At 36.5% G+C, this 27,151-nt stretch overlaps 1 protein-coding gene and 1 long non-coding RNA gene across 3 annotated transcripts in view; one reads left to right on the top strand and one right to left on the bottom strand.

The window, feature by feature from the left end:
- LOC129751415 (periostin) overlaps positions 1 to 26,588 on the top strand; it is a 56,331-nt gene extending 29,743 nt beyond the window's left edge. For both annotated transcript variants that reach the window (XM_055746906.1, XM_055746907.1), the window contains exons 4-9: positions 14,663 to 14,839; positions 15,200 to 15,467; positions 23,939 to 24,455; positions 25,067 to 25,653; positions 25,714 to 25,839; positions 25,900 to 26,588. In XM_055746906.1, coding sequence (XP_055602881.1) covers positions 14,663 to 14,839; positions 15,200 to 15,467; positions 23,939 to 24,455; positions 25,067 to 25,653; positions 25,714 to 25,839; positions 25,900 to 26,382 — 2,158 coding nt within the window. In that variant the 3' untranslated portion in view covers positions 26,383 to 26,588. The remainder of the gene's footprint in view (positions 1 to 14,662; positions 14,840 to 15,199; positions 15,468 to 23,938; positions 24,456 to 25,066; positions 25,654 to 25,713; positions 25,840 to 25,899) is intronic.
- On the bottom strand, positions 18,423 to 19,381 carry LOC129751416 (uncharacterized). The gene is made up of 4 exons (XR_008738701.1): positions 19,259 to 19,381; positions 19,149 to 19,199; positions 18,670 to 19,089; positions 18,423 to 18,605 (listed from the first exon to the last, which is right to left on the bottom strand). It is a non-coding gene; the product is annotated as an uncharacterized LOC129751416 (long non-coding RNA).
- Positions 26,589 to 27,151: the final 563 nt, after the last annotated feature.

Here is a 27,151-nt window from a genome sequence, read left to right as displayed (position 1 = left end):
TTAAAAATCTTTTTTTTAGAAGGCTCGCTTACAAACACCCTTCCTGAAGAAATCAAAGCGTTCAGAAGCAGCAGGTTGATTTATGTGACGATTCAACTTTTTTTTAAGGTTTTGGTATAATTTTTGTCGTATTTTTCGGTAAATTTCAGATATTAAAAAAATAGAGACATTTTACAAGAGTAAGCCAGTCTAGGACAAAAGGCTAGAAACCGTATCAAATGGTATTTTTTCGTAGGTGATGGAAAGAATTAGAGAAACATGAGGTATCAAAGAACGAAAGAACATAATCCGTAAATATCATGAAATTTTCGAAAAAGATACAACGGCTCACCCGCAGGACTTGAACCTGCAATCTCCGCTTCAAAACAACGGCGCGTTAGCCAATTTCACCACGGTTAACATGATCGGCAGAGCTCGATTGCTCGTGTTCGCCGATTTCATCATGTTCATGTGTGTTCAATATAAATTTTTTTTTCATTTATTGTTCAGTTTAAGTTTATGTACATGTTGCTATTATTCAATTGTCAAGTGGAATTCTAATGCATCTACATCTACTACATTGTTGCTTTCATTTATAAAATCAATAAATTTAGCTAAAAGTTTCAATATTGCATTGCGTTTTGCAAGCCCTACTCTATCAAGCAGCGGTGTGATAAGATCATTAAGGGGGGGTAGGGTCTAACGGGTAAAAAAAACACCATTTTCACGATTTTTTTCTAGAGCTATCGTTCAAACAAATGTATTCAAATTTTTTGCATTATACAAAACATTGTTAAAAGAACATTTAGTTATTTTTTCGTAAAAAATAATATTGAAAAATGAGCCGGTGACGAAGCACTTTCAAGGATGCCTTTTAGAAAACAGGATTTGCGGTGGACACTGTATCTCAGCACAGAATCATCTGAAGTTTAAAAATCCGAGGAAAATATTTTTAATAGATGTTTTTCTGGACCCCAACGTTTTTATTTAACTTAAAAAAAATTTAATGAAATTTGTGTGGTTGTTTGAAGTAAAAACTACGATTTTTCACGAAAAAATCCGCCATTTTTTATCTGTAAAATCTCCCAAAAGTAAAAAAAAAGAAAAGAAAAACGTTGGGGTCTGGTATTTTATCTTTAGAAAATATGTTCCAAATTTGAAAAGAATCGGATAAGTAGTTTTCAAATGACGATGTCCACGGACTTTAAAAATGTGCTTTCGAGAAAAACGCTTTTGAAGTTTCTGCTCTTGCTTTCTTGCAGTATTAGATAGAAGGAGATAAAGGGCTATAATTTCTAAAGTTTTGCTTCAATTGACTTGAAAATTTGACACAACATTCTTGAAATGTTTTACAATAAGAGAATAAAAAAATAAAAAAATCGATTTTTTGAAAGTGTTAGACCCTACCCCTACCTTAACAAAAACTATTTGCTGATTGTTGAACAACAAGTTGATCTTCTGTTGGAGCAAGCGCGCGCCGGCTCTCACTCGATGGCATGAAAAAAAATTGTGTTCCACTGTCTCTACCTGGCCACAAAACTCGCAGTTTTCGTCGGGCACACGCCGTTGTATGTAAAATAGTAAATGGCTGAATATCCCCAACCTCCCCTAGCTTTTTTTAATTTATGCATAAATTTCACTGTAACAATCGAGCGATTCACATACCAAATGCAAAAACTAAGTGATTTAGTGTAAAATTTGTCGCTGAATCGAGTGGTGTACACCGCTTAGTGCTCAGCTTACGAGAATGAAATCACCCCGATTTCCCCTAAAATCGAGCGATATGTGGAAAAAAATCATTATAACAAATGACAATGCATCATAAAATGCACTGTGTAGAACTTATTGCTGAATCGAATGATGTACATCGCTCAGCGTTCAGTTGACGAGAAGAGCCTTAATCACCCCGATTTCCCCTAAATTCATTAAATTTCTTTGAAAAATACATTGTTACAAACGAGAATTTAATTTAACAGATACAAAAAACATTGAATCGGGTGTAAAACTTATTGCTGAATCAATTGATGTACACCGCTATGGTGAAGTTGACGAGAAGAGTCAGAACCACCCCAATTTCCCCTAAATTCATATAATTTCTTCGAGAAAAAATTGTAACAAACGAGTGAATTTGAGTATTACTGTCGAATCGATGAGAAGAGCCTCATCATGTTTAAACCAATATCAATTATCAATTCAACAAAATATTTTTCAAATTTAGGGGAAAAGCGGGTGATCCAGGCTTTTTTCTTCATCTTAACGTTCAGCAGTGTACATCTTTCTATCCAACAATTAGTTTTTCACATGGTTCAGTTATTTCTGTGCACTTCCTGATGCATTCTCGAAAGTAACAAGATTTTTTTTTCTTAAATAGCAAATATTTAGGGGAAATTGAGTGAAATAGGACTTTATTCATCAACAGAATTTAAGCGGTTTCCAACAGTTAGTTTCACATATGATTTAATGTTTCACATATGATTTAATGTTTTTGCACCTTTTTTGATGCTTTCTCATTTGTTACTATGATTTTTTGGTTCATATTGTATGAGTTTATGAATGAATTTAAGATAAATTGTGGAAAATGAGACTTTTCTTGTCAACTCAGTGCTAAGCGGTGTTCTTCATTCGATTCAGCGATAAGTTATCCACCTGATTCAATGTTTTTCTCATATGTTAATTCGCATTTTCGTTTGTTACAATGTTTTTTCCAAGAAACTGCATAAATTTAGGGGAAATTGGGGTGGTTGTGACTCTTCTCGTAAACTTCACGCTTAGCGGTGTACATCATTTGATTCGGCAATAAGTTTTACACTCGATTCAATGTTTTTTGTATCTGTTAAATTAAATTCTCGTTTGTAACAATGTATTTTTCAAAGAAATTTAATAAATTTAGGGGAAATCGGGTTGATTAAGGCTCTTCTCGTCAACTGAACGCTAAGCGGTTTTACACCTGTTTCAATCATTTTTGTGTATTTTATGATACATTACCATTTGTTATAACGATTTTTTTTCCACATATCGCCCGATTTTAGGGGAAATCGGGGTGATTGCGGCCATTCTCGTAAGCTGAGCACTAAGTGGTGTACACCACTCGATTCAGCGACAAATTTTACACTAAATCACTTGGTTTTTGCATTTGGCATGTGAATCGCTCGATTGTTACAGTGAAATTTATCCATAAATTTAAAAAAGCTAGGGGAAGTTGGGGATATTTAGCCATTTATATTCATTCTAGTACCAAAAAGTGACGCGATTAGATAGAATATGAATAAATCTACCAAAAATGATCATTCATGATAAAAAATTGTTGGATTACACTTTGTTTGACTGCATTTCTTTGAAAAAATTCTTAAATTTAGGAGAAAACAGGCAAAATGAGCCACTTGTCGTAGTAGAAACAAAAATTGGAGTACACCAATCGATTCAGCTGGCATTTTTACATAAATAAGTATGGTTTGTATGACTTTTTTGTTGCAAGGTAGATGGCTGCAATCGGAATTATAACTTCACACCCAAAAAAAAAATAGGGGAAATCGGGCAAAATGAGACGTTAAGAGTCATTTTATCAGAAAGCGGTGTAGACCATTCGATTTCTCGTGTTTTTTTACATAAAGAATGGTTGTTTTTTCATGCAAGGCGTTCTTGCCTGAATTGGGTACCTTTTTTGGCTCGAAAATCCCCCCCTCTCCAACTTAATTGGGATATCTCGAAAACGCGTGGATTTTTTTAAATCATAAATCAAACAAAAGAAAATTCAAAGATTTACCTTTGTTATTTATTACACATTTTCAATCTTTGTTAAGGAATTAGAAAAAAAATATTAAAATAGAATGCTAAAATCAAATTTAATAAAAAAGATCATTTCGGAAAATAGCCGGAAAAGAATTGGAAATTCCTTCAAAACAAATTTCCAAAAATATTTTTTTACTTTGATGACTAATTATTTAATAAAACTTGAAATAACGAAAAATAATGATGTTATTATTTTTCTGCATAAATCCAACGCAATCCGCACTTTTTAGAATCACCCATTAAGGGGTTTAATTTTATACGACTTTAACCATCCTTTAATTTTTTTAAAGAGATTTTAACTCCACAGGAAGCGTTCGTCCCTAGCTCCTTTAAATTATAAAGTTTTGTCGTTGTTATACTTTTTTTTAAATCTATGTAACAGTTGTCATCATCGTTGCTCAGCGTAAGCATATATTTCCATATATTGCTAAGTTGTGTGTACGCATAATATGCTTCTCCTATTCAAAAAGCTAAAACATGTGACTACATAAGAGCAAGTAATACCCGTAATAAATAAACATCAACAGTTGAAACATTTCACATCAGCTGATATGGAATCGTACTTTAGGCTTCCAAAATACTTGATTTGTATTTTGATAAAATTTGTTGAAAAATTTCGTTCTTGGACTCAAAAATTAAAAAAAAGTATATTTAAGCTCGATTTAAGTTTTTCGTTTGGTATTGCAAATAAAGTGAAAAAATTTGGGAAAGAAGTCAGGCTTTTTTCAACGAAACCTGAGCAATTAGCCCACAGTGGGCCTTTCCTAAATCTAGTACTGAATATTCAGGCAAGTCCGGGTAAAACCGGTTAATCCGGTCAAAATTCATCAGGACATCAAAAGATCGAAAGATCGAGTTGAAAATAAACCGATCTAATCGATTTTCTCCATGCTAAGGAATCGATCCAAAAAATCGAAGATCTGTGTTGAAAAAATCGATCTCCCAAAGATCAATCCAAGATTGACCAATCCTAGTTTGGTGGCACAACTTTTTTTTATAAAACAGTTATAACTCGGGGAAATAAATTTATTTAAAAAAGAAAACTATTACCAAATTATTCGTTTTCGAGTTATATGAAAGAAGATGAAGATATTTAAGATTATTTTGATTTGAAATTCGAGTTAATTAAGTTAACTTCCACGTCAATTTTGCAGTAAAACAGAAATTGTCGATGAGAAAATACAGTTGTTTTTCGATTTTTTCACAGATATGCTAAGAATTAATCAGATTCGATCATGCACTTGGAAAAGTTAACCTTACAAGCAGACAAAGAATTGACTTGATGTTCTCCTGCAAAGCAATTTCACAATTTGTCCTCAAGGCCAAAGCATGTAAATTGACTAATGTAGAATGATTGATGAAAATATTTAATACTTTGGATAAAAACAGGAAAGACAGTTTCTCTAATTTTGATTAAATAAAAAAATTAAAAAATAATAAATTATCTCGCGTAAACTCCAGTATAAAAATACCTTCTGATACGGCTTTTAAATCACACACGTCAAAATCATAACTTATATAAACTATCCAAAAATATACTAAACTATACTTGCATGGACTTTTTGTTACTAATAATCAAAGATTTGAAGAACCTCTTAGCTGAATGAAACTATGATTTCAAAGTAGTCGATGATTCCTTTGAATTCAGCTACAGTATTTGAAAGACCCAAATACTAGTATTTCACTAGCTATTTGCTAGCATCCTCAGTGGGTTATCGACTATCCAGTTGAGGATGCTAGCAAGTAGCTAGTGAAATACTAGTATTTGGGTCTTTCAAATACTGTAGCTGAATTCAAAGGAATCTTCGACTACTTTGAAATCAGACTTTTTGTTAATATGTACCGGGTCTTAAATAAGTCCGTTACTCAATATCAGTTCAGAAAAATGGCGATTCGGAATTGGTTTACAGGACAGAATTTTGACTACCGTTGCTTAGTGCATGGTCTGTATCTGTATTTCAACCGGCCATCTACACCAGATTTTTATGGAAATATGTTTTTTCCCCTGGGTACGTTAAATCCCACGGCGTTGGTAAATTTAAGAGCCTTGATTCGACTTCGGTCGAAATCTTGGATTGCCGCCAACTCAATACTACCACCGTCGTAGAAGGAGTTAAAAAGTACTCGCCTTCAGCTTCATTTCGAGTGACCTTTGCGGGTACCGCCCTCCCTCACTACGTCTTGATTGACGGAGTTTTGAGGCTTCCTGTGCGGCTCTTCGTGCCTCGCCCGATGGAATGCAAAAATTGCATTAAATTGGGGCATACAGCTTCCCATTGTTGTAGCAAGAAGCGTTGCCCCAAATGCGGGGAGGTTCATGGGGATGGAGCATGCTCAGCAATAGAACAGAAATGTATCTATTGCGGGGGCTCACCTCATGATTTCTCCTTGTGCGAGGCGTTTAAGAGCCGCTGGGATAGTCAAAGGCGCTCTTTGAAGGAACGGTCAAAACGTTCCTATGCCGCCATACTAAAGGGCGCGGCGCCTCCGATCCAACCGCAGTCCAGTAACATTTTCACAGTGCTGCCAGTTGACAACGAGGACACAACAGATGAGGAGAACCCGTTTATTTTTGTAGCGAACTCGCGAAAACGTTCAAAACCAACTACTAAGACCCCTAAGATTCCGAATAAAATCCCGACAATCAGCCCTCCAATCAACATCACCAAAACAGTGATTGCTACAGACAAGAAAAAAACAAATTCCTCCTGGATTCCGCGCGACCTTTTCTCCACAGAATAATTCAACAGCAGCTGGGACTTCAAAAGCTCCCGTTACTAATGCGGATTTGTCAGAATCAACTCATCAACCGGGACTTTTCAAGTTTTCTGACATACCTAATGGAATTTTCACGTTTTTTTAACGTTTCTGAATCCATAAGAAGCATTGTTAGTGCAATGCTTCCTATGGTTAAGACATTTTTGAAGCAATTGATGCAAACTTGGCCCCTTCTTTCAGTGTTTATCTCTCTCGATGGCTAATTTACGCCGAGAGGTCGGAGATATCACTGTTTTACAGTGGAATTGTCGTAGTCTCGTCCCTAAACTGGACCCGTTCAAATTTTTACTTCATGAAACTAGTTGCGATATTTTTGCGTTGTCCGAAACTTGGCTTTCTTCACAATCTAACATCTCATTCCACGATTTTAATGTCATACGTCTAGACCGCGACGATTCTTATGGAGGGGTGCTTTTGGGGATCAATAAGCACCACTCCTTCTATAGAATCCACCTCCCTTTATCAGGAGGAATTGAAGCTGTTGCATGTCATACAACTATAAGAGGTAAGGACTTATGCGTTGTCAGTTTGTACTGGCCTCATAGAGTTGCAGTGGATCGACGTCACCTAGAGGACCTGTGCTCAGTGCTCCCTGAGCCAAGGTTGATCCTGGGTGACTTTAATTCGCATGGAACTGTCTGGGGAGAACAAATTGACGATAGTCGTTCTACTCTTATCTATGACATTTGCGACAGTTTCAATTTAACAATTTTGAACACGGGTGAAAAAACACGAGTACCTAAACCTCCTGCAAGACAAAGTGCAATTGACCTCTCACTCTGCTCAAACTCACTATCATTGGATTGCCAGTGGAAGGTAATCCCTGATCTCAATGGTAGTGATCACTTGCCAATCAAAATTACAATCACCAATGGGGTTAGCTCTTCAAACACAATAAATATGACATATGACCTTACAAGACACATCGACTGGAAAAAATACTCGGACGAAGTAACATCAGCAATCGGTTCTACGAATGTTTTACCTCCTGCAGAGGAGTACCACTTTCTTTCACGTTTAATACATGAAAGTGCACTTTGCGCTCAAACAAAACCCATCCCAGATTCATCAGTTCCCCGAAGGCCTCCAAACCCATGGTGGGACCAGCAGTGTTCCAAGCTTTATAAGGACAAATCAAAAGCATTCAAAGATTTTCGGAAATATGGAACTCTCGCCCTTTTTGAAGTATATGTTTCCCTTGAAAATCAGTTTAAAAAATTGGTCAAGGGGAAGAAAAAGGCGTATTGGAGGAATTTTGTGGGTGGCTTATCAAGAGAAACATCCTTGAGTACCTTGTGGAGAGTGGCACGAAGCATGCGTAATAGATCATCTACGAATGAAAGTGAGGAATATTCACATAGATGGATATTTAACTTCGCACGGAAAGTCTGTCCAGATTCTACGCCTGTACAAAAAATAATCCGGGATGTGCTTCCTGAAAGGTGTGGTCTGGATTCCAGTTTTTCGATGGTCGAATTCTCACTTGCCCTCCTCTCTTGCAACAATTCAGCTCCGGGTATTGATAAAATTAGATTTAACTTGTTGAAAAACCTTCCGGACGCCGCCAAATTTCGCTTGTTAAATTTATTTAATCAATTCTTGGAGCATAACATTGTTCCCCAAGAGTGGAGACAAGTGAGAGTTATCGCTATCCAAAAGCCCGGAAAACCAGCGTCCGATGCGAATTCGTACCGTCCAATAGCGATGTTGTCTTGTATACGTAAATTGATGGAGAAAATGATTTTGTTTCGTTTGGATAAATGGGTAGAAACAAATGGTCTCCTTTCAGATACTCAATTTGGGTTTCGAAGGGGCAAAGGAACAAACGATTGTCTTGCTTTGCTGTCTTCAGAGATACAAATGGCGTACGCAAAACGTGAGCGAATGGCTTCAGTGTTTCTAGACATAAAGGGAGCTTTTGATGCAGTCTCAATAGAGGTGTTGTCAGACAAGTTGCACTCCCGGGGTCTGCCTCCACTATTGAACAACATCTTATACAGCTTGCTTTGTGAGAAACATCTGAACTTTGCTCACGGAGATATTGCAATTAGAAGAACCTCCTACATGGGCCTCCCACAGGGTCCATGTTTAAGTCCACTTTTGTACAACTTTTACGTAAGTGACATCGATAGTTGGCCGGGATTCGACCAGACCGAACTGAACGCCAAGTTGAAAAAAAATGAGTTATCTATTGCAGCGGATGCGAAACATGATAAACTACCTGTCCAATGAAAATCAGAACATTATTACTATTTTTTCTGATTTTATTAGAAAATTTCAATGTTGCAGACACTGGAAATAGCAAAAAAGCGTTGCACCAAAGTGAACTGAGAGCCACCTTAGTGGTAAAAACAAAAGTCTGTTTCGGTAATGAAAACTGATTTTGTGCGAAACAATCTTATGTGTGTTGGTTTTTTTCGATTCAAAACAGTTCTTCGGCTCGTCACGAACTAATATCTGATAAATTGAATGATAAAAAACGTTCCCGGGGCTAAAAACTTAATATTTCCGATTGTAAGCAATTGTTAAAATTTCGTTCCGCCAGAATGAACCGAATCCCTTGACTTTTGTTTTCAAATTTACTCAAGGGGATGTTAAAGTTTTTAACATTTAACGATAAAAGATACTTTATTTTATTGCTTACTGTCGTTCAGAACGGAACCGATAAGTAACAATCAAAGATATTCCGAATTTCAAAAGTTTGAAATTTGTATGGCTCGGTTCACTCTGGCTCAACGAAAAAAAACATTTTCCAAGCATCAGCCATACTCGTTGGGTGCTGCTTGTAAAGCGCCTATTAGTAGGCTCCTACTTTTAGAACAAATTGCCCAGTCAAATGATAACGCATGGCAATTTTTTAAACATTTTTGTTCGACCAGAGTGAACTGGGTGCAAACATATTGCTATTACAATTCAGTTTGCGGCTTGATGTGTAATCAGAAATCGACCAGTATAGCCTCGAAGGCTTTATAAGAGTCTAAATGAGATGATAAAATGATTAAATGAGATATCTAATAAAATGGTATCAATTGGTAGGGCTGTGAACTTTGAACTCGATTTTCTCCAAATCAAGTTTATGGCGTTCAGTTCGGTCTGGTCGAATCGCGACCAGTTGTCTCTCTGAAGGCTGCACTCTAAGACAACTTGCAGATGACGGCGTGGTGTCTGTCACAGGATCTTCCGAGTCTCATCTGCACAGACCTTTACAAGATACTTTAGACAGATTGTCTTCCTGGGCGTTGGGGCTTGGGATTGAGTTTTCCCCTCAGAAAACGGAGATGGTTGTTTTCTCTAAGAAACATAGACCTGCTCAACCGAAGCTTCAACTCCTAGGCAGAACGATCACTCAATCGAGGTGTTTTAAGTATCTTGGGGTTTGGTTTGACTCCAAGTGTACCTGGAGAGCCCACATTGAGTATCTGAAAGGAAAATGCCAACAAAGAATAAATTTTCTCCGATCAATCACAGGCACCTGGTGGGGAGCCCACCCAGAAGATCTTTTAAAATTGTATCGAACAACCATTCTTTCAGTGATGGAATATGGTAGCTTCTGTTTCCAGTCAGCTGCCAAATCTCACCTCATCAAACTCGAGCGTATCCAATACCGTTGTCTCCGCATCGCAATGGGCTCTATGCCCTCAACGCACAACATGAGTCTTGAAGTTTTGGCAGGAATACTCCCTTTGAAAGATCGATACAATCTACTATCACTTCGGTTCCTTATCAGGTGTGAGGTCATGAACCCATTGGTGATCGTTAATTTTGAAAGGTTACTTGAGCAAAATTTTCGAACAAGATTTATGTCTGTATACTATGTCCTCATGTCAATGCAGGTAAACCCTTCTTCGTACTCTCCAACTCGTGTTTTCAGCCCACACTACGATAATTCTTCTGTCCAGTTTGATTTGTCTATGCAGCAGGAAATTCGTGGAATCCCGGATTCGCATCGCCCACTTCTGATTCCAAGAATTTTCGAAGCTAAATATAGACACGTCGATGCTGACAAAATGTACTTTACCGATGGGTCTCTAATTGAGGAATCAACGGGATTCGGAGTGTTCAACGAAACAACTAGCGCCTCTTATAACCTCCAGTCTCCATGCTCTGTGTATATAGCAGAGTTAGCTGCTATTCACTGGGCCTTGGACAGCATCGCCTCACGGCCTGTTGGGCACTACTACATTGTAACGGATAGTCTAAGCTCAGTTGACGCAATACGATCAATACGACCGGGAAAGCACTCGCCGTTCTTCCTAGAGAAGATACGGGATACTTTGAGTGCTTTAACAAGACGTCGCTTTCCCATTACCTTTGTTTGGGTTCCCTCTCATTGCTCGATAGTGGGCAATGAGAAGGCAGACTCTCTGGCAAAGGTGGGGGCGACGGAAGGCGACACGTATCCACGTGAAATCGTCTTCAACGAATTCTACTTCTTGGTACGAGGGAACTCTCTTGTCAACTGGCAGCGCAAATGGGACGAGGATGAGGATGGTCGGTGGCTCCACTCGATTATCCCAAAGGTAAGCCTTAAACCCTGGTTTAATAGGTTGGACCTGAGTCGGGATTTTATTCGTATATTTTCCCGTCTCATGTCCAATCATTGTTCCTTAGACGCGGTACTCTATCGTTTTGACATTGCTGGCAGCAATTTGTGTAGTTGCGGCTAAGGTTACCATGACATCGAGCATATTGTTTGGTCGTGTGAGGTCCATCTTGTCGCCAGAACGAATTTAATAGACTCCCTTAGGGCCCGAGGAAAACCATCTAATGTTCCAGTGAGAGATGTACTAGGGTGATTTGCCAATCGTTGTCCCCTAACCCATTGTTGCACAGCATGACTTAAATTGTCAATATTTCAGCTATTTTTCAACTTTTCCTCAAAAATAATACTGAATCATGTAATTCGGAATGTTTTCTGATGAAATGAGGCTTTTGTGATATTTTCTGCTGGTAAGTGTGTATCTTACGAAAGTTTGAATTTTTCTTGTTTTTTTCGCGCGGTTTTTGTGCTAATTGTTAACAAAAACCTTAACAATCCTTCTACGGCAAATAAGGTTTTACGTCAGAACAAAACATTTTTTGTATCACTTTTCTATACGAAACGTTTGTTGGACAATTTTAACACCATGATTTTGAAAAAAAATTATGATCCATACTTTACCAGAAAATATGTTGGATCGTGCAACAATTGGTCCGCTCAATCTCCTCCTGCCCCATTGTTGTACATGATTCCGCAGCAAAATTTGTTTGAAAATTTCAAATTAATAAATTCGTATACCTCCAATAGCTTTGTTTGATTGTTTTTACAGCTAAAAGTACAAATAAAAACTTTGGAAGCGATTGATTGAGTCCGGAATTATAACAACGTGTTTTGAATAAGTAAGGAGGCTTGTACGGAAAAATCCAAATTTTCATTCAAAAACCATCAGCGAAAGTTCAAAAAACATAATTTTGTATTTTTAAAATATTTCTTGGTTCTTACAATACATTGCATGTGGACAAAAACTAAACCTAACTTGTACTCCAGAAATGATATTCGTTGACATACAAAAAATTCAAAAGAGGTAATTTTTTTAAAGTTTAGTGTTTTGACAGGTAATTTAAAAGCTGGTTAACCGGATGAAAATAAGAATCGCATTATACTGCTTTGCATGACCAATAAGTGTGATGATTTAAAACTTTCGCAAAAACATGTCATGAAATTATTGAAAGCTTCAGAAAGCAAATCCTGAAATTATACAAATTGACATACAAAATTGAACACGTTCATTGACTATATGCAACTAAAACAACTCGAATTGTCTATTGATATGACATATTTTTTTTATGAATAAGTGGATATTTATGTTGAACTAGTAATTTTAGTTAATTCTGTGCTTTAATTAATTATTTTCCACTCAGAATTTTCATATTTTTGCACTCAATATGAGTTTTAAAAATTAATTCAATAATTCAAAGACACTTTATATATCCATTAGTTTATTTTTTCTACCATCAAATCTTAAAATTGAAGTTTTGAAATTATTATACTCTTTGAAAAAACTTATGTATGTATGAAAGTCGGGAAATTTGCACTGTCTGAAAAGTGTCAAAGTCAACTCAACTGCATTGGCTTTGAGAGACTACTTTTTTATCAAATTCATTTTGAAATCCTTTATCCCGACCATTTACTCAACATTTTATGCAAATAATCTAAAAGCTGTTCTGAACAAATCTGTTTCTCTTATTTCGTGACGACAAATCTAAGAGAATTTTATTCCATGTTAACAGCGATCCCCTTGATATTGTTATTAATAATTTCAGAATATTCTACAGGAGGAAAACTACGACCCTTAATCCCAAAAACTAGAAGTCGAAGGTCTACTTATTATATAGCCTAAATATTACTTATCTGACGTACAATTTTCTCAGGAATTCGAATCTGCCGTCGAGTTGCCGTCACTGGACACATCTATGTGAAGGTTTATTTTGCCCTTATCATCCAGAAAAATAAACAGTCATAGCTTTGTGAAACTTAATTTGATCCAAAACAGTTTTTCAACCGGAAAAATCTTGGGATGCATTTCTATGTGATGTGATTGTTTCTTGAAGATTGATGAAATGCTATAGAGGTAACATTCATTACAAATAAACCCACTTATATGAAAAAGACATTTAAATCAATTAACTTTTCGAAAAAAAAAATCTCATACAAAATTGTATATCATGAGCATAAATCAGTCAAACAATCTCAAATTTGGGCGTGGTGGTGTCCATTTTCAAGTTTTATATTGAGATTCATTATGTAAAAATCGATCGACTTCCAAGTGAATCATAAAACATTTGTTTTATAAAATCGCATCTTCTTCATAGGGGTAAAAGGGGTCAAAACAGATCACGTTTTCTAATCTTTTCACCTGTTAATAGCCACTTAAAAATTAAGCATTAAATACCTTTCAGTTCATTCTATGGGATTTTAAAGACATAAAATTTTATGTTGGTAGGACATATAAAGAAAAAAGCTCAACACTGGGCAAATTTTGTTAAATAACACTCCACTCAAATGCCTTCGGGTAAATAAAAGGTGGATTGGAGTTTCTGAGAAAACTTCACGTGTGATAAATGATATTCCAGACACTCAAACCGACGGCTTTGTGTTTTTTTTTTAGGCCGAATTGGAATTGGAAAGTGCATTGGACGGTTTATATGGAATACCCCCCCCCCCCCTCATAAGGGGCCGTCTAAAAATTAGAGTGCATTTGAATTAGAAGTTCTCAGAATAAGCTTCCGTAACAAATATCGGCCTATTCGACCTCATCGTGACTGATTTTTAAAATGTGCAACCATTGGAAAAAATCGGACAACATTATGCACGACACAAAATTTGCCTGTGCAACTATTGGGCACAGACAAGCTGTTTTAAATGATTTTTCAAATTTTTATGTCACTTTTTTCAAACACTTGAACTTTTGGATCTTGTTGACCAATCTTGTATGAGTGCATCGACAAAAAAAATCGAGTGAATTTGGTTGAAATGACTGAAATACAGCATAAACACCAAAATCATGTGCTTAGCTGTGCAACGATTGGCAAATCACCCTAGCTGTGCTAGATTTGGACTACATGTTCGAAATCTACCTTTTTCTAAAAGCTATCGACCTTCGTCTATAATTTCCTTTTTATTTTCATATTTCCCTTTCTATCTTCCTTTCTCCTCTCACAAAGTGTTAAGTTAAGAAAACAATTGTAAACAACAAAATCGATTTTGGCTCTTTAAAGCCTAAAGGTATGAGCCGTTTCAAATAAAGAATTAAAAAAAAAAATGTTTTTTCCCCTGTCACTTGTCTCCAATAAAAGTTTTTATTAGAGTTACAGTTTCTCTTGTTATGAGTCACTGTTTTAAAATCCTACTTATTAAAAAAATAATTTCCATTTGTCTCGCCTGAAACCTATAACCTAGGAGTTTCATCTATGATTTACCATTTTGACCATATTTTACGATCTTTACGTGACGATTTGTGTACGGTTTTTTTCATTGTTTGCAAATACCTGGCCAACGAGCTACAGCGACGTCTGACTAAATATCCATCATCTAGCTAACCAATTTCCATTTTGATCTTGTTGATGTCTTCCGCAGCGAGAACGTGTGCGTCGAGCGTGAAGAGCAGGAGGAAGACACCAACGGCGGCAGCAGCGACAACCAAGAAATTGCCGTGGACAGCGGCAGCAATGTGCAGAGTTTCGGTTTCGTCAATCTGAACCTGAACATCGAATCTTGCTCCGAGCATCGCAACAAACATATCTGCACATCGATGTGAGTACTAACAACTGTCAATTTTTTTTATTGCGAAATCCCGGAAGCACTGCTTTTGCTGGTCAGTCGATCAGTAATACATTTAGATTCAATGAATTTTTTTAAGAATTTAAAATATTAAATGAGAGTCGCTATTTTCGAATTTTGAAATGTTTTTAACTTTGAACTGAATTCTCTCAATAATATAAATGAGTTAAAAAGTGTATTCTGGACTCTGATCACCAATACTGGTAGAAAAACAATATCAAAAACTCAGAATTCAGAAAACCTTAAAACTGTTGAATTTATATATTTATCAATGAATATTGCTCTATACTCAAATGCGGACGATCGATTTGTTTCCTCGAAATCTCTTTACAGCAAGAATCAGAACGGCCAGAAGCGCACGGTAAAGGTCACGCGTCAGTGCTGCCACGGTTACGCCCGGCCTAGGAATGGACCCCCAAATGCGCACTGCGAAAAGATGGATCTGTACCCGCTGGCCGAGACTGCTGAGCGCCTTGGAGCCAAGGAGTTTGTTGCCACCTTGAAGAAGAGCGGTTTGGAGTCGCTCTTGGAGAAAGACATGACGCTGTTCGTGGTGCCCGATGCGGCCTACACCAAGTTTGCCGAACAAATGTGGGAAAATGTAAGTCGGTTTGGCTACAGATACAGATTACTTAGAAGCTCAACGTGAGTTAACTATGATCTGTAAAATGTTTCCGCCTAACAGGTTGTAGGTCACACTTACAAACAATTTGGATGATAGTGTTCTACAGATAGTTATTTTTTAATATTTCAAACTTGACATTGATTTTTAAAATTTTTAAACCATGAAGACCCTTTTTATCAAACAAATGTTCATTCGAATTTGTTTTTTTTTGTTGTCAAAATAAAACTCAGGAAAATTAGGAAAAAAATGGGCTATTCTAGCTACGGTTTTTTCGATTTTTTTTAACTGTATATTAAATTTTGTAAAGCAGGATTATTTTTGTGGTTATATGATATTTTACACGAATAGTTGAAGTAAATGAAAAGAAGGTATCGTCATCATGCCTCATATGGTCAGTTTCTTACAAAATATTTAAAAAATATTTTTTGAATCTCAATAAGCAACTACTTAGCAAGGTTTTGACAATCACTAAATTTTTCGTTTTCGGATGAAAATATTAGGTTTTGACTATCACTAGATTTTTCGTATTCGGATGAAACTATTAGATTTGAAGAAAAAATTTATTAGATTTTTAGAATAAAAAATGTCTTTTGATCGCTAAGAGATAGGTACTCCTTTAAATGTACATTGATAATATGCCGAGCAACATCTATGCAAACCAGTCTACCTGCACAAGTGGATTATTGCTCGACATATTTTTAACCTTATTAAATGTTTCAGTCATTGTATAAAATATTATTTGATACTTACCTATTCCTGTTTAGAATAATTTAGAATCTCAATTAAAAATTTCATACTTAAATTATTATCTCCAATTTCCTCATTATTAGTTATCTTAATTTTGTTTATGAATTACAATTACAGTTCATCATTTTACATGTTTCTGAATGCTAAGCTATGAGTTTAAATACAAAAAAACAGACGTACAAACTAGCTCAGGAAACTTGTGTAGAAATTCCGCCGACTTTGTTTTAATTAATTTTTGTTTTTTGACTGTGCCACAGGATGTCTCCAAACACACCAGAGAGAACTTTAGAAACAAAACGGAGAAATCAGTTTTGAACAGGTCGAAAGGGCTACTGGACATATTTCAAGAAAATCACCGTTAAGTTAACACATTCATCATATTGCATAGTGGAAAATATCTTAAAACTAATTCGCTGTTTCTTTCAAATTTGCTAGAAATATTGAATTTTTAACCATGGGATGCAAAAGTAATACGTGAAAGTAACCCGTTTTGAGATGTCTGAAATCTGTTGGATGAAATTTATCGTCAAGAATGTTCCCATTTAACTGGACATTGTCAATGCGTACCTCTGACTCCGATAACCGTGCATCAACTTATTCACTACAGTTAGATACTTTGAATGCCTCAGTAGTGTCAAAAGTAACTCTATCTGAATTTATCAAGCAATAAATTGCAGCCGTCTGTTAAAATTCTAGTGAGGCATTGATTCATTATTTTATGAGTTCATGTACGATTACGCCTTTTTAAAAAACACACTTTGAAAGTTGGTTTGTAACTTTTGAACGGCGCAATAGATGGCATTGTTTCCAGACAATTTTAACGTATTCTTCCGATGATAGAATTTAAAATTTAAATACTTTTTTGAATATTTTTTGTTCGAGCTTGTACGTCTGTTCTCTATATTGGTTTAAGCTCAAGTGCTTCAAAGGCACATTTTTTTTATTACTGAAGTCTCATTATCTTTTAATTCGTAGACTGTATTTTTCAGCTGATTCTTATTATGCTCTAGATTCTCATTTTGGGGCGACTAAACGCACTAAAAGAATCTGGGTTAAAAATCTGATTTCTGGTCAGTTAATTGGCATTTCAGGAAAATGAAAACAAAACAATGCATTGCGTTCTCATTTTACTGGAATACCAACCAAAACTACGAATCAGTCGTACAAAATAAATAAATCCATATTTAAATTGTTTTTTATCAGAGTTGTGATTTTTATTAAATATTGAATACTTTTTCAGATTTTAATTTTTTTAATTTCCTTTGGTTATGTATGTTTGGTTTTGTACCTTGAACGTTCGAAGCCCAGCCTTAGTTTAGGCCTTCTGGACAAAATTTCGGCTTAGGTGCAGCTTCTTAGCCACATCCCGAACGGAGGCGTACGGGTTTTGGATGAAGGCTCCAACTACACGGTTGTGATTTTTGGTGTTGTACGGATTGCTTTTTCCTTCAATTCTGGGCTTCCGATCGATGGTCAATCGTTCCTCGAACCGCTTAATCACTCGCGACACCGTGGAATTCGCGATTTCCAACGTTTTAGCGGTGGAACGATGCGAGAGATCCTTGTTCTCGTGATGAATGCGCAAGATTTTATCACACACGAGCTGTTCTTTCGACTCCATTTTCGCGAGTTTTGTTCACAGGGTTTTAAAACTTGCAGGATGTTAACAATGCGCTATGAACTAAATCCACCCAAATTTTCATTAAATTCTACCCAACGGTTAAAAAGTTAGAGCAATTTCATATACCGTATTTTCTTTCACCTGGGGGCAAACCAGGGGCAACCTAAAGAGCCTGTATTAAAAACAAAAGAGACGCAATCTGATCCTTTTGAAAATAAATCATATAGCAACCCCGATGTCATTTGAGCGCAACACTGCTTTGCTTCAAACTTCACATGACTTCAATTTTGATTACGTTTATCTTTTCGGAAGTGGTTTTGGTCTAGTCTGAAAAATTGATAAGGACATTTACACTCTTCAGATTAAAAACATTCGAACCAAAGAAATGTCATAGGAATAGATTTGATAGCAGATCAATGGCTATTTAGCACTAAGCAGCAAATTATTTTAAAATATTGTTGAATATTTGTAATGTTCGAGTTACTCTGATTGTTTTCTTTGGGTTTAATAATAAATATTTTTGTTACTGTTGATGTAAATGTATTTTAATAACAACATCCTCACTTAAACTTTTCAACTGATGATCTCGATGAGCTTGTATGATTTAAAGAACAAAATTTCCATTTTAAAACTTATGTTTTTCTTCATTTGAATCGATTCAGGTATATCTGTAGGATTGGTAAGAGCGCCATCAGTTGTACTTGCACTCCGAAATAGCATTTTCCATGCGGGAATCATCCTTCAATCTGTTCAAAAAATCAAATTTTTATTTAAAACTAGCTTGCCCAGAATGAAAAAAAAAAAACTTACCGTTTCGCTCGTATTTTAAATGTTAACGGAAACGCGTTGGCTTATACTCGAGATAACTTGCTCGACCAGAAGACGTTTTACAAATTGTCATCGATCGAACTGTTCTTAACCGAACCGATGGGATCCGTCAAATCGTCTAGCATTTTCTCGGCATCTTCCTTGTGGGCTGAAATTCAATTCCGTCCTTTCTGGCTGGTGTTTCAGGTTGTTCCGAAGCAAAGAATTGGTTGATGGGATACTTTCATCGTTGACCGTTTCGTATCCCCCCGTGGTACTTATCATTTGATTGCTCGAATTGAGATTGAGACCAGCGGATAGACGACTGCTCTGGCGGCGAAGATTCAACAACCGATTCATCAAACTATGATCAACCACTTTTTCGTCTTAGATTTGGCCAACAAATTAGACAGATATATCTACCTACAACCAAAAACCAAAAGTCAATTCGAAAAATTACGTGTATTTGAATTCTCACTTACCAATCAGCATTCCTACCACACTAAGCACTCCGGGGGATTCAACATCTTTTACTGGCAATAAAAAAGCATAAAATGAAAAAAATATCTATCATAAATAAATCATAACTTACCAATTAAGCACCAAGAAATAAGTCCTAGAAAATCTTGCCATCAAAATCGAACATTCAAAATCTGTGTTATGGTTATTTACCTTTTGTTTACAGATTTGAATGATAATACTGATCGCTTTAGCCGCTTTCGCAATTCCAAATTTTACAGTTTGACAAGTCTTTTGCTCGATTGGAATCAGGGATGCCAGGTGTTGAGGAGTAAAAATCTGGGCAATTTTGAAAAAAAGTCTGTGTATGTCTGTGCATAGGGAAGATCACAAATTTGGTACTAAACAAAAAATTTGACGATCCGTGTGAGCGGGGGGGTGTTCAGTTTTCCTGTGTTATTCCTGATATTTTCGAGTTGAGAGAGAACTATATAACAACCACTGTTTCCTACCATGCCGATCTTATTTTTAAAACAATATGTTTAATGAATAATTGGTCAAATACCAATGAATACAAGCGAGATTTCAATCTAATCTAGTACTTACGGATCTAATCCGATACATGAACGTTGATTTCATCACTCAATTTTGAAAGTCTGTAAAATCTGGGCACTCTCAGCAAAAATCTGGGCAAAATCTGTGTCTGGCCAATATCTGGACGAAGGGTCAAAAGTCTTGGTTTTACAGACAAATCTGGGCACCTGGCAACCCAGATTGGAATGACACTGACAGAAAATCGAAAATTCCAATCGTGACATTTCGTCTCTTTTGTTTATTATAGGCTCGTTAGGTTCACCTAGGTTCGCTCTAACTGCTGTCATCGTGCTCATTTATTGCTCTAGAGGCAACCTAGTTTCGCTCGAAAAACGAACGGAGTCACCCTGAGAAGAAAGACAGTTTTGCGAGAAGTTCACCAATAATCTCAACGTTGTTGTCAAAACATTAAACAGCTATTTGTAGCTGAAAGCAAAACAGTTGAAATAATGAACGGGAAAATGATTATTGTCGCGATTTTGAACCTTTCAGACAAGAAAAATCGTACTAGCTGCTGTCCAGTGCAATCCGGACACGAAAAAAGGCAATACGGATGTGAAGAACCGAGTGAAGAAATCCAGAAGGGAGAACAAAATGACAGCGCATGTAAACATTGCGCTCGTTCTCACGCACACCTACGTGTGGAATAACTCGAAAACCGAAAGTCGTTTTTTTATTCGGACGGATCCAGCGCCAAATCCGGAATAAAAAAAATACGCCAATAGTGTGACAATTTCATCGTGGACACCCTTTAGAACAGTTTTTGAGTTTTGCTCCAAATATGAAATTTTGAATAAAAAAAATACTTGTACTTCGATTCAAACATCTCGGACTGCATAACATAAATTTGAAATCTCTCTTTCGCATATTAATTGTGAATAAATTTGCTATTGACTATCTGAACTTTATTTCCACGTATGATCAACAGTATTGTTGAATCATATTAGTTACTTTATGAAAGAAAAGATTATAAAATACGCATTATTTTTAGAAAATTTTGTAATATCGAGAGTTTTAGACTCGATGGCGACTTTTAAAAAATCTGATTTTCTAGGGACTTCAAATGACAATTCAAAACAAAGTGGTTATTTATCAAAATCGGTTGAAAATTGATGAAGATATGGTTACTTTAACATAACAGTAATTTTTGCATTTTTTGAATAATTTAACGAACCGATGAAGGATCCACCCTTTAGAAAAACAAACAGGATGGATATTCAATACAAACAATAAACTCTTTAAATTAAAAAAATCGCCCCTATTTGAAGCGGGAGGAGTATTAAGATAAAAGTTAACTTTGTGCATAACCAAAAAGTGCCAAATTTTATGGAAACACTAAAATATTGGTTTTGTTAATAATATGTATGTATGTTACATTTATTGAATACTAGCTGACCCGTTGTGCTTTGCTACACCTTCCGGAAATAAATGTAATTTGTAAAAATTTATTAAAATTTAGATTTGAGAGCATTTTTTTTTTAAATCAAACCTCATCATACTTCAGAACCAACAACTTTGAAATGAGAGCTGCAGCTACAGTTCTGAAAAGCAATTCAAAGATGGTATATATTATTTACTGAAACTTGATCTATAAACTCGTTTTTCAAGATCTGAAATTTGTACTCTGTACCCAAAAAAACCTTTTTAAATATGGTCCCTTCTTTGAAAAGCTCTTTATCTTAAATTTACATGGGAGCTCTCCCATCTTTTTCAATTTTGTCGCCCACTGGTTGAAGAAGGTAGGCAAATTTAACCGGCTCGATACCCAAACAGCACTTATCATGGTAATTAAAAATATATTAAATTAGTTATGTATTAAATACAGTGCACATTTCCTTTTTTTTTAAATAAATTTACTACGGTAAACATATAAATATTTAAAAAAATATCAGTTGCATCACTAAATAAGTTCTCAGCGTTTTTTTTTATATTTTCTCTTTGAAAGTCAAATATTCAAAAATGTAGGCAAAAACAGTTTTCTATGTATACATCTGTCCCGTATTTTGGGGCAAGTGTCAATGCTAAGATTATTTACAGATGCGTCAGAGTAATGGCTTTAAAATGGATTTAATACGAATTCCTGTTTTTTGTTCTATCAAGTTTCACTGATATATCTGCAGTATTCCTGCAATATAAATTTATGTTTGTTACTCCACTTTTAACGAATGCTGTTCAAAGGAAATTACTTTCATTTACAAAGACACTTAAAAATTTTCAATATCCGCTGCAGTTTCAACATTCGGAAAACCCCTTCTGGTCTTCCCAACATATTGAATCATTTTGAAGATGAATTTCTCAAAAGTTCGATGTTTGCCCTTGCCCCACCGTGTAAGTTGACAGAAGGGAATATTGTTTTTAACCTTTAAGGGTAAACTAAAAATTTTGCGTCCAGTTGAATATCAGTTCTAAAGTCTCGCTTTTCAAAAACGAAGCGGATCAAAAGTCTCTTTTATGCAGTTAAAACACATGTAACACAAAAACACTTTTCATGTTAAGTACGTACTTGAATTGGAATGTAAGCAAAAAGTACGATGGTTTTTTCAGAATTATTTAAAATAAAAAGCTCCCATTTTCATTTCTTAATTCGTTTCAGTTGTGTATTTGGGCCGAAGTAACAATTTCTAGAAGAAAACATGATTTTTAATTTTTTAACAGAAAAAGTTGAACGTTTGAACATGTTCTAATGTTCCTTGAATGAAAAGTCGAATGCTACCTACATTAACACGAACTAAATATGGAAGTATTTTTGCAAATCTTTCAATTGGTTTTGATTCGATTGATAAAATACCAATCCGTGTCAAATCTAGGCGTCATTTATTACCACGTGCTGTGTACAAATCAAATAAGCAAGAAAAAAACACATCTAGGTTGCATATCGCCCCACGTGTTTGAGAAACAGGCGCCTTATTGTTAAATTTTCCAACAATCAATGAACAGTATGCTTTGGTTGCTATCCTCTTGCGACGACGTTTGCTCGCCCATGGAGACGAAAAACAAACCCCAGGTTGAGAAATACGCGCCAAAATATTCCTACTGATCAGTATGGGTTACTTTCCTTTTGCGACGTTGGCTCGACGCCTCGACCTTGGAGACGAAAAACAAACCGCCCAAAGGAAGAAAAAATCTCGAGAAAATGGATGTCATGACTTTAATTTGTTTCGAAAAACTACAAATTTTGTATGGAAGCCTCTCCTTCCTTAAATCGGATGGAATTTTGACTATTACAGAAACCATCCCCGGCCTCAAAAACCCTCAGATGCCAGTTTTGACGATGATCGGTTCAGTAGTTTCCGAGTCTATAGGGAACAGACAGACAGACAAACATTCATTTTTATATATATAGATGAGAGTCTTCATTAAAATAGGAAGCGCCAATTGATATAATGTATTTATCATCTAATTTTGAATCTCTGGATTCATTAAATCATCTGATTCTGTCAAAAGCTGACTTTTATTTGTTTTTTTGTTAATTTTGTATTATATTTATATTTTTATTATATTTTGTTTGAAAATATTATAGGAATCATTCCCGGTCTGAAAACGGCTAAACACCAAATTTTTCGTTGATCGGTTCAGTAGTTTCCGAAAATTATTCGATTTGTGTCAAAATTTTGATAATTTGGTTTGGCAGCCCCCTCTTTTTGGATTCGGAGAGGTTTGAAAGTATTATAGAAACCATTCTTGCTTTTAAAGACAGCTTCTTCACGTGGATCGGCTCAGTAGTATCTGAAAATCGGTTCAGTAGTTTTCGAGTCTATAGGGAACAGACAGACAGACAAACATTCATTTTTATATGTATAGATAATTCTTCCTAGACTAAGATTACTACACTGCGATTCGTTAAATAAATCAAAAAATGCAAACATTATTGATTTGTTAAAATAATCAACTTCTTCAATTTTCAACCGATTTTTTTTAATAGCATCTTAGTTTTGAATTGATAAGCTGAGCTAAGGTACACATTTTCATCAAGTTTATCAACCAGAATTTTAAAAGTAAGTTTCCTTTAATCCATGAACATTGAATCAGCTTTCCCTTTACTTGCTAGGACCTATGACGAATAGAGTTCTTATCGTAAAGTCAATCAGTTTCTGTTTCAGTTAAATTTAAAAATAATAAGTGCAATTATAAAATCGTGAAGCTTGATACTATTTTTAATTTGATAATTGAGAGAGTTGACTATGTATGTAGTTGAGTACATGAAGATTTTTTTTTTCAGAATCTCGTTGCCTTCGATGGAACAGCTCGTGCCAAGCGTCAACTCGACATGCCCAGTATGACCGCTCGGGATCTTATTCTGGCCCACGCAGTCAATGGATCCTACCACATCGAAGACGTGAGCAACGAACAGCTGCTTAAGACTGAGCTGGCCGATTCCAACATCCGTATCAACATTTTCCCCCGGGCACCATCGGACAGAACCTCGGACCATCCGTACCGTTACACGGCCAATTGTGCCCCACTCGTTAAGTTGAACCGCGTTTCCGAGAAGGGAATTGTGCACGTGGCCGATCGCGTTCTGATGCCGGTGCGTAGCAACATTATGGAGATTGTGCGTTCGCGGGACGATATGACCGTGATGAGGACGATTCTCGAGAAGACAGGTCTGGACAAAATGCTCGAGGAAGCTGGCGATGATAAGCACTACACTCTTTTCGCGCCCAATGACGATGCCTTCCTGAAGCTGGACAAAGATATCCGAAGAAAGTTGAAGGCCGGAAACGGATGTGCCATGAGTAAGTATCATTGAAATTAGAAACATATTTGATTGACACCGTGATCGGAACAGTCGTTTACCAAATACTTTGCAAGAATGTCAAAAGTGCAGTTTATCTACATGTCACCACAGAAAAAATATTGTTTCAGAACAGCTTCGCATTCGATTGCAAAGGGTGCGGCTTTTTCTATATATTCCCACCTTCCTACTTGTCTGCTTGGAATATCAATGAAATCGGTTTACCGAATAAACCTTTCTTAGTTTTCAACTTGCAGCGAATGGCTATGTAAATGGGAGTCATCTTAATGCTAAATCTAATTCGATTCAGTCACCTCTTTGTTTGACCGCATTTTCGGGCCTCGTCGCCATGCTCGACCAGCATTGGCCAATCTGCCACAGCTCGTTCATGCTTAGTTTAGAATCTTTTTTGTTGTTTTCGATTAGTCATTATTTTTCATTCAGCATTCTGACCGCGTGACAGCCATTTCGCACATTGTAATTGCTCAGCCGGCGAACAATCCGTCTGCGAAAAGTCATTCCTTCGATCCGCGCCTAAAGTGTGTTATGGGGGTAAGATTTTTTTTGTGAGTATTAATTGTTTTTGTCTCTTTTTGATTGTTTCTTCTGCAGACATTCTGAAGAATCACATTCTGGATATTACGTTCTGCTCGCTTGCCGCCATCCATGGAGTGAAGACCTCAACGTACAATTTGTTGAATGAGAAACTCGAGTTTGAGTACTCTTCGATGGCCAAATCCGAAGTGGATGATATGACCAACAAGAAGAACCATAGGCTCAAGATCAATGGGCTGGCCGCGGTTCAAGAGATGGATCTTATGGGAACCAATGGCGTTGTTCATGTCATTGATACCGTGCTACCGACGAAAACTGGAATGCCAATCTCGAACACGCTGGCCACGCGCAATTTGACAATTTTCAAACAATTGATTGACGATGCCGGTATGGAGGATGAATTCGATGCCATGTCCAACAAGACTCTGTTTGTTCCCTCCGATAAGGCCTTTGAACAGTCCGAAATTGGCCAGTACTGGATCCAACAGTTGAAGGAACGCCCGGAAAGCCTGAGGGATAACCCCGAGTTGAAACAATTCTTGGAGTACCACGTGGCCGCACCGCTGATCAAGACTTGTGATCTGGAGGAAAAAATGATCCCATCGGTCAGTGGCCAGGAGCTCAGGGTTAATTTGTATACCACTGTGAGTAGATATTTTAAGTGCCTTACATTCGAAAACTATATCAATTTTGTCTCATTACAGAACCCAGTCTTCAGCAACGTTATGAACCGCGCTACTGTAAATTGTGCCAGGTTGATGCATTTTGATGACGAAACGTGCGGATCCGTTGTACATGAAGTCGATAAAGTTTTGGAACAGCCCAAGACGGTAAGATAATCGAGAAAAATGTTTTTTTTCAATTAAATTTATTTTTAATTTTCTTTGTAGAATCTCATTGAGGCCCTGCGAACTAATCCGGAGTACAGCATGTTCCTCGAAATGGTCGAAAAATCCAATCTCACTGAGCTGCTTAGCAGCATGAACGAAAGCCTAACTGTGTTCGTGCCCAAGAACGAAGTCTTCCTGGAGGTGAAGGAATGGTACGATCAGATCCTGGACAATTCCGACGAGCTGGATAACGTCATCCGGTCGCACATCGTGCCCAACGTCATCTGCTGCAGCGGAATCATTCAATCCGATTGGCCATTCATTCGCACCACGGAAACCATCAACCAGCAGCGACTAAAGTTGAACCGAAACCGACGTCCCCAGGTTCAGAATGCCGGTGTAACCAAATGTGATATTGTGGCCAAGAATGGTATCATCCACGAGATTAACGATGTGATTAGTGTGCAGAAGAAGCGCCAGGAAAGCTCGGAAGCGCAGGGTTTCCCCAGCTTCACTCGTCCGCTTACATTCTGGTTCAAATGAATGAACCTGTGAGTGGGGATATTTTTCTCAACAAGAGAGCACTGAATCTGTCTCAACGATAAATTATATAAGTTTTATTTAATATGATACGTCAACTTCACACTCTCTACTTGTTAATTATTTCAACAAGTGCTAATTGTACAAGCAACGATTGTTGAGACATAATAAATATATGATAAAATACTAGACATTTATATCTAATAAAATTTTGATGTTTGTTTTCTTCCAAGTATCACAATCTCTAATGGAACACGATGAATCGGTTTGAAAGTTGAATATTTTTATTAATATTACTGTATAACATTTAGCACAAAAGTTGTACAGTAGGGTGTCCCAAAACTGTATAATTTCTGGGAATCTGGGGGCTCTCCTCCGAAATGGTAGATTAAGAAACAAACTTGTGTATGGGGCCGACTAAAAATCATGTTTAAAGGTTCCGCAAGGGCGATCTTTGAAAAAAGTCCACTTTCAAAATATTTGATTTTAAATAAATTCTGGGTTCAAAAATTTTCACAGAACTTATATATTTTACATTTTTTTAAATTTTGTTTGGGTTAAATGTGATGTGATAGTTATTTGTGAAACATGGCTTTTAGATGAAAATTGTTCTTTGTATGAGATTCCTGGCTACTCATCAATCTTCTCGTGTCGTAGTCAACCGAATGGCGGTGTAGCAATGTATGTTAAAAATAACCTCAGATTCAGAACCATCAGCAATATTGCTATCGACGGTTTCCACAGCATTGCCGTCGAACTGTCCATAAACGGT

Source organism: Uranotaenia lowii, chromosome 3 (genome assembly GCF_029784155.1).
Source record: "Uranotaenia lowii strain MFRU-FL chromosome 3, ASM2978415v1, whole genome shotgun sequence".
Taxonomy (NCBI): Eukaryota; Metazoa; Arthropoda; class Insecta; order Diptera; family Culicidae; genus Uranotaenia; species Uranotaenia lowii.
The sequence above is the reverse complement of the archived record's forward strand: the minus strand, read 5'-3'. Positions and strand labels throughout refer to the sequence as shown.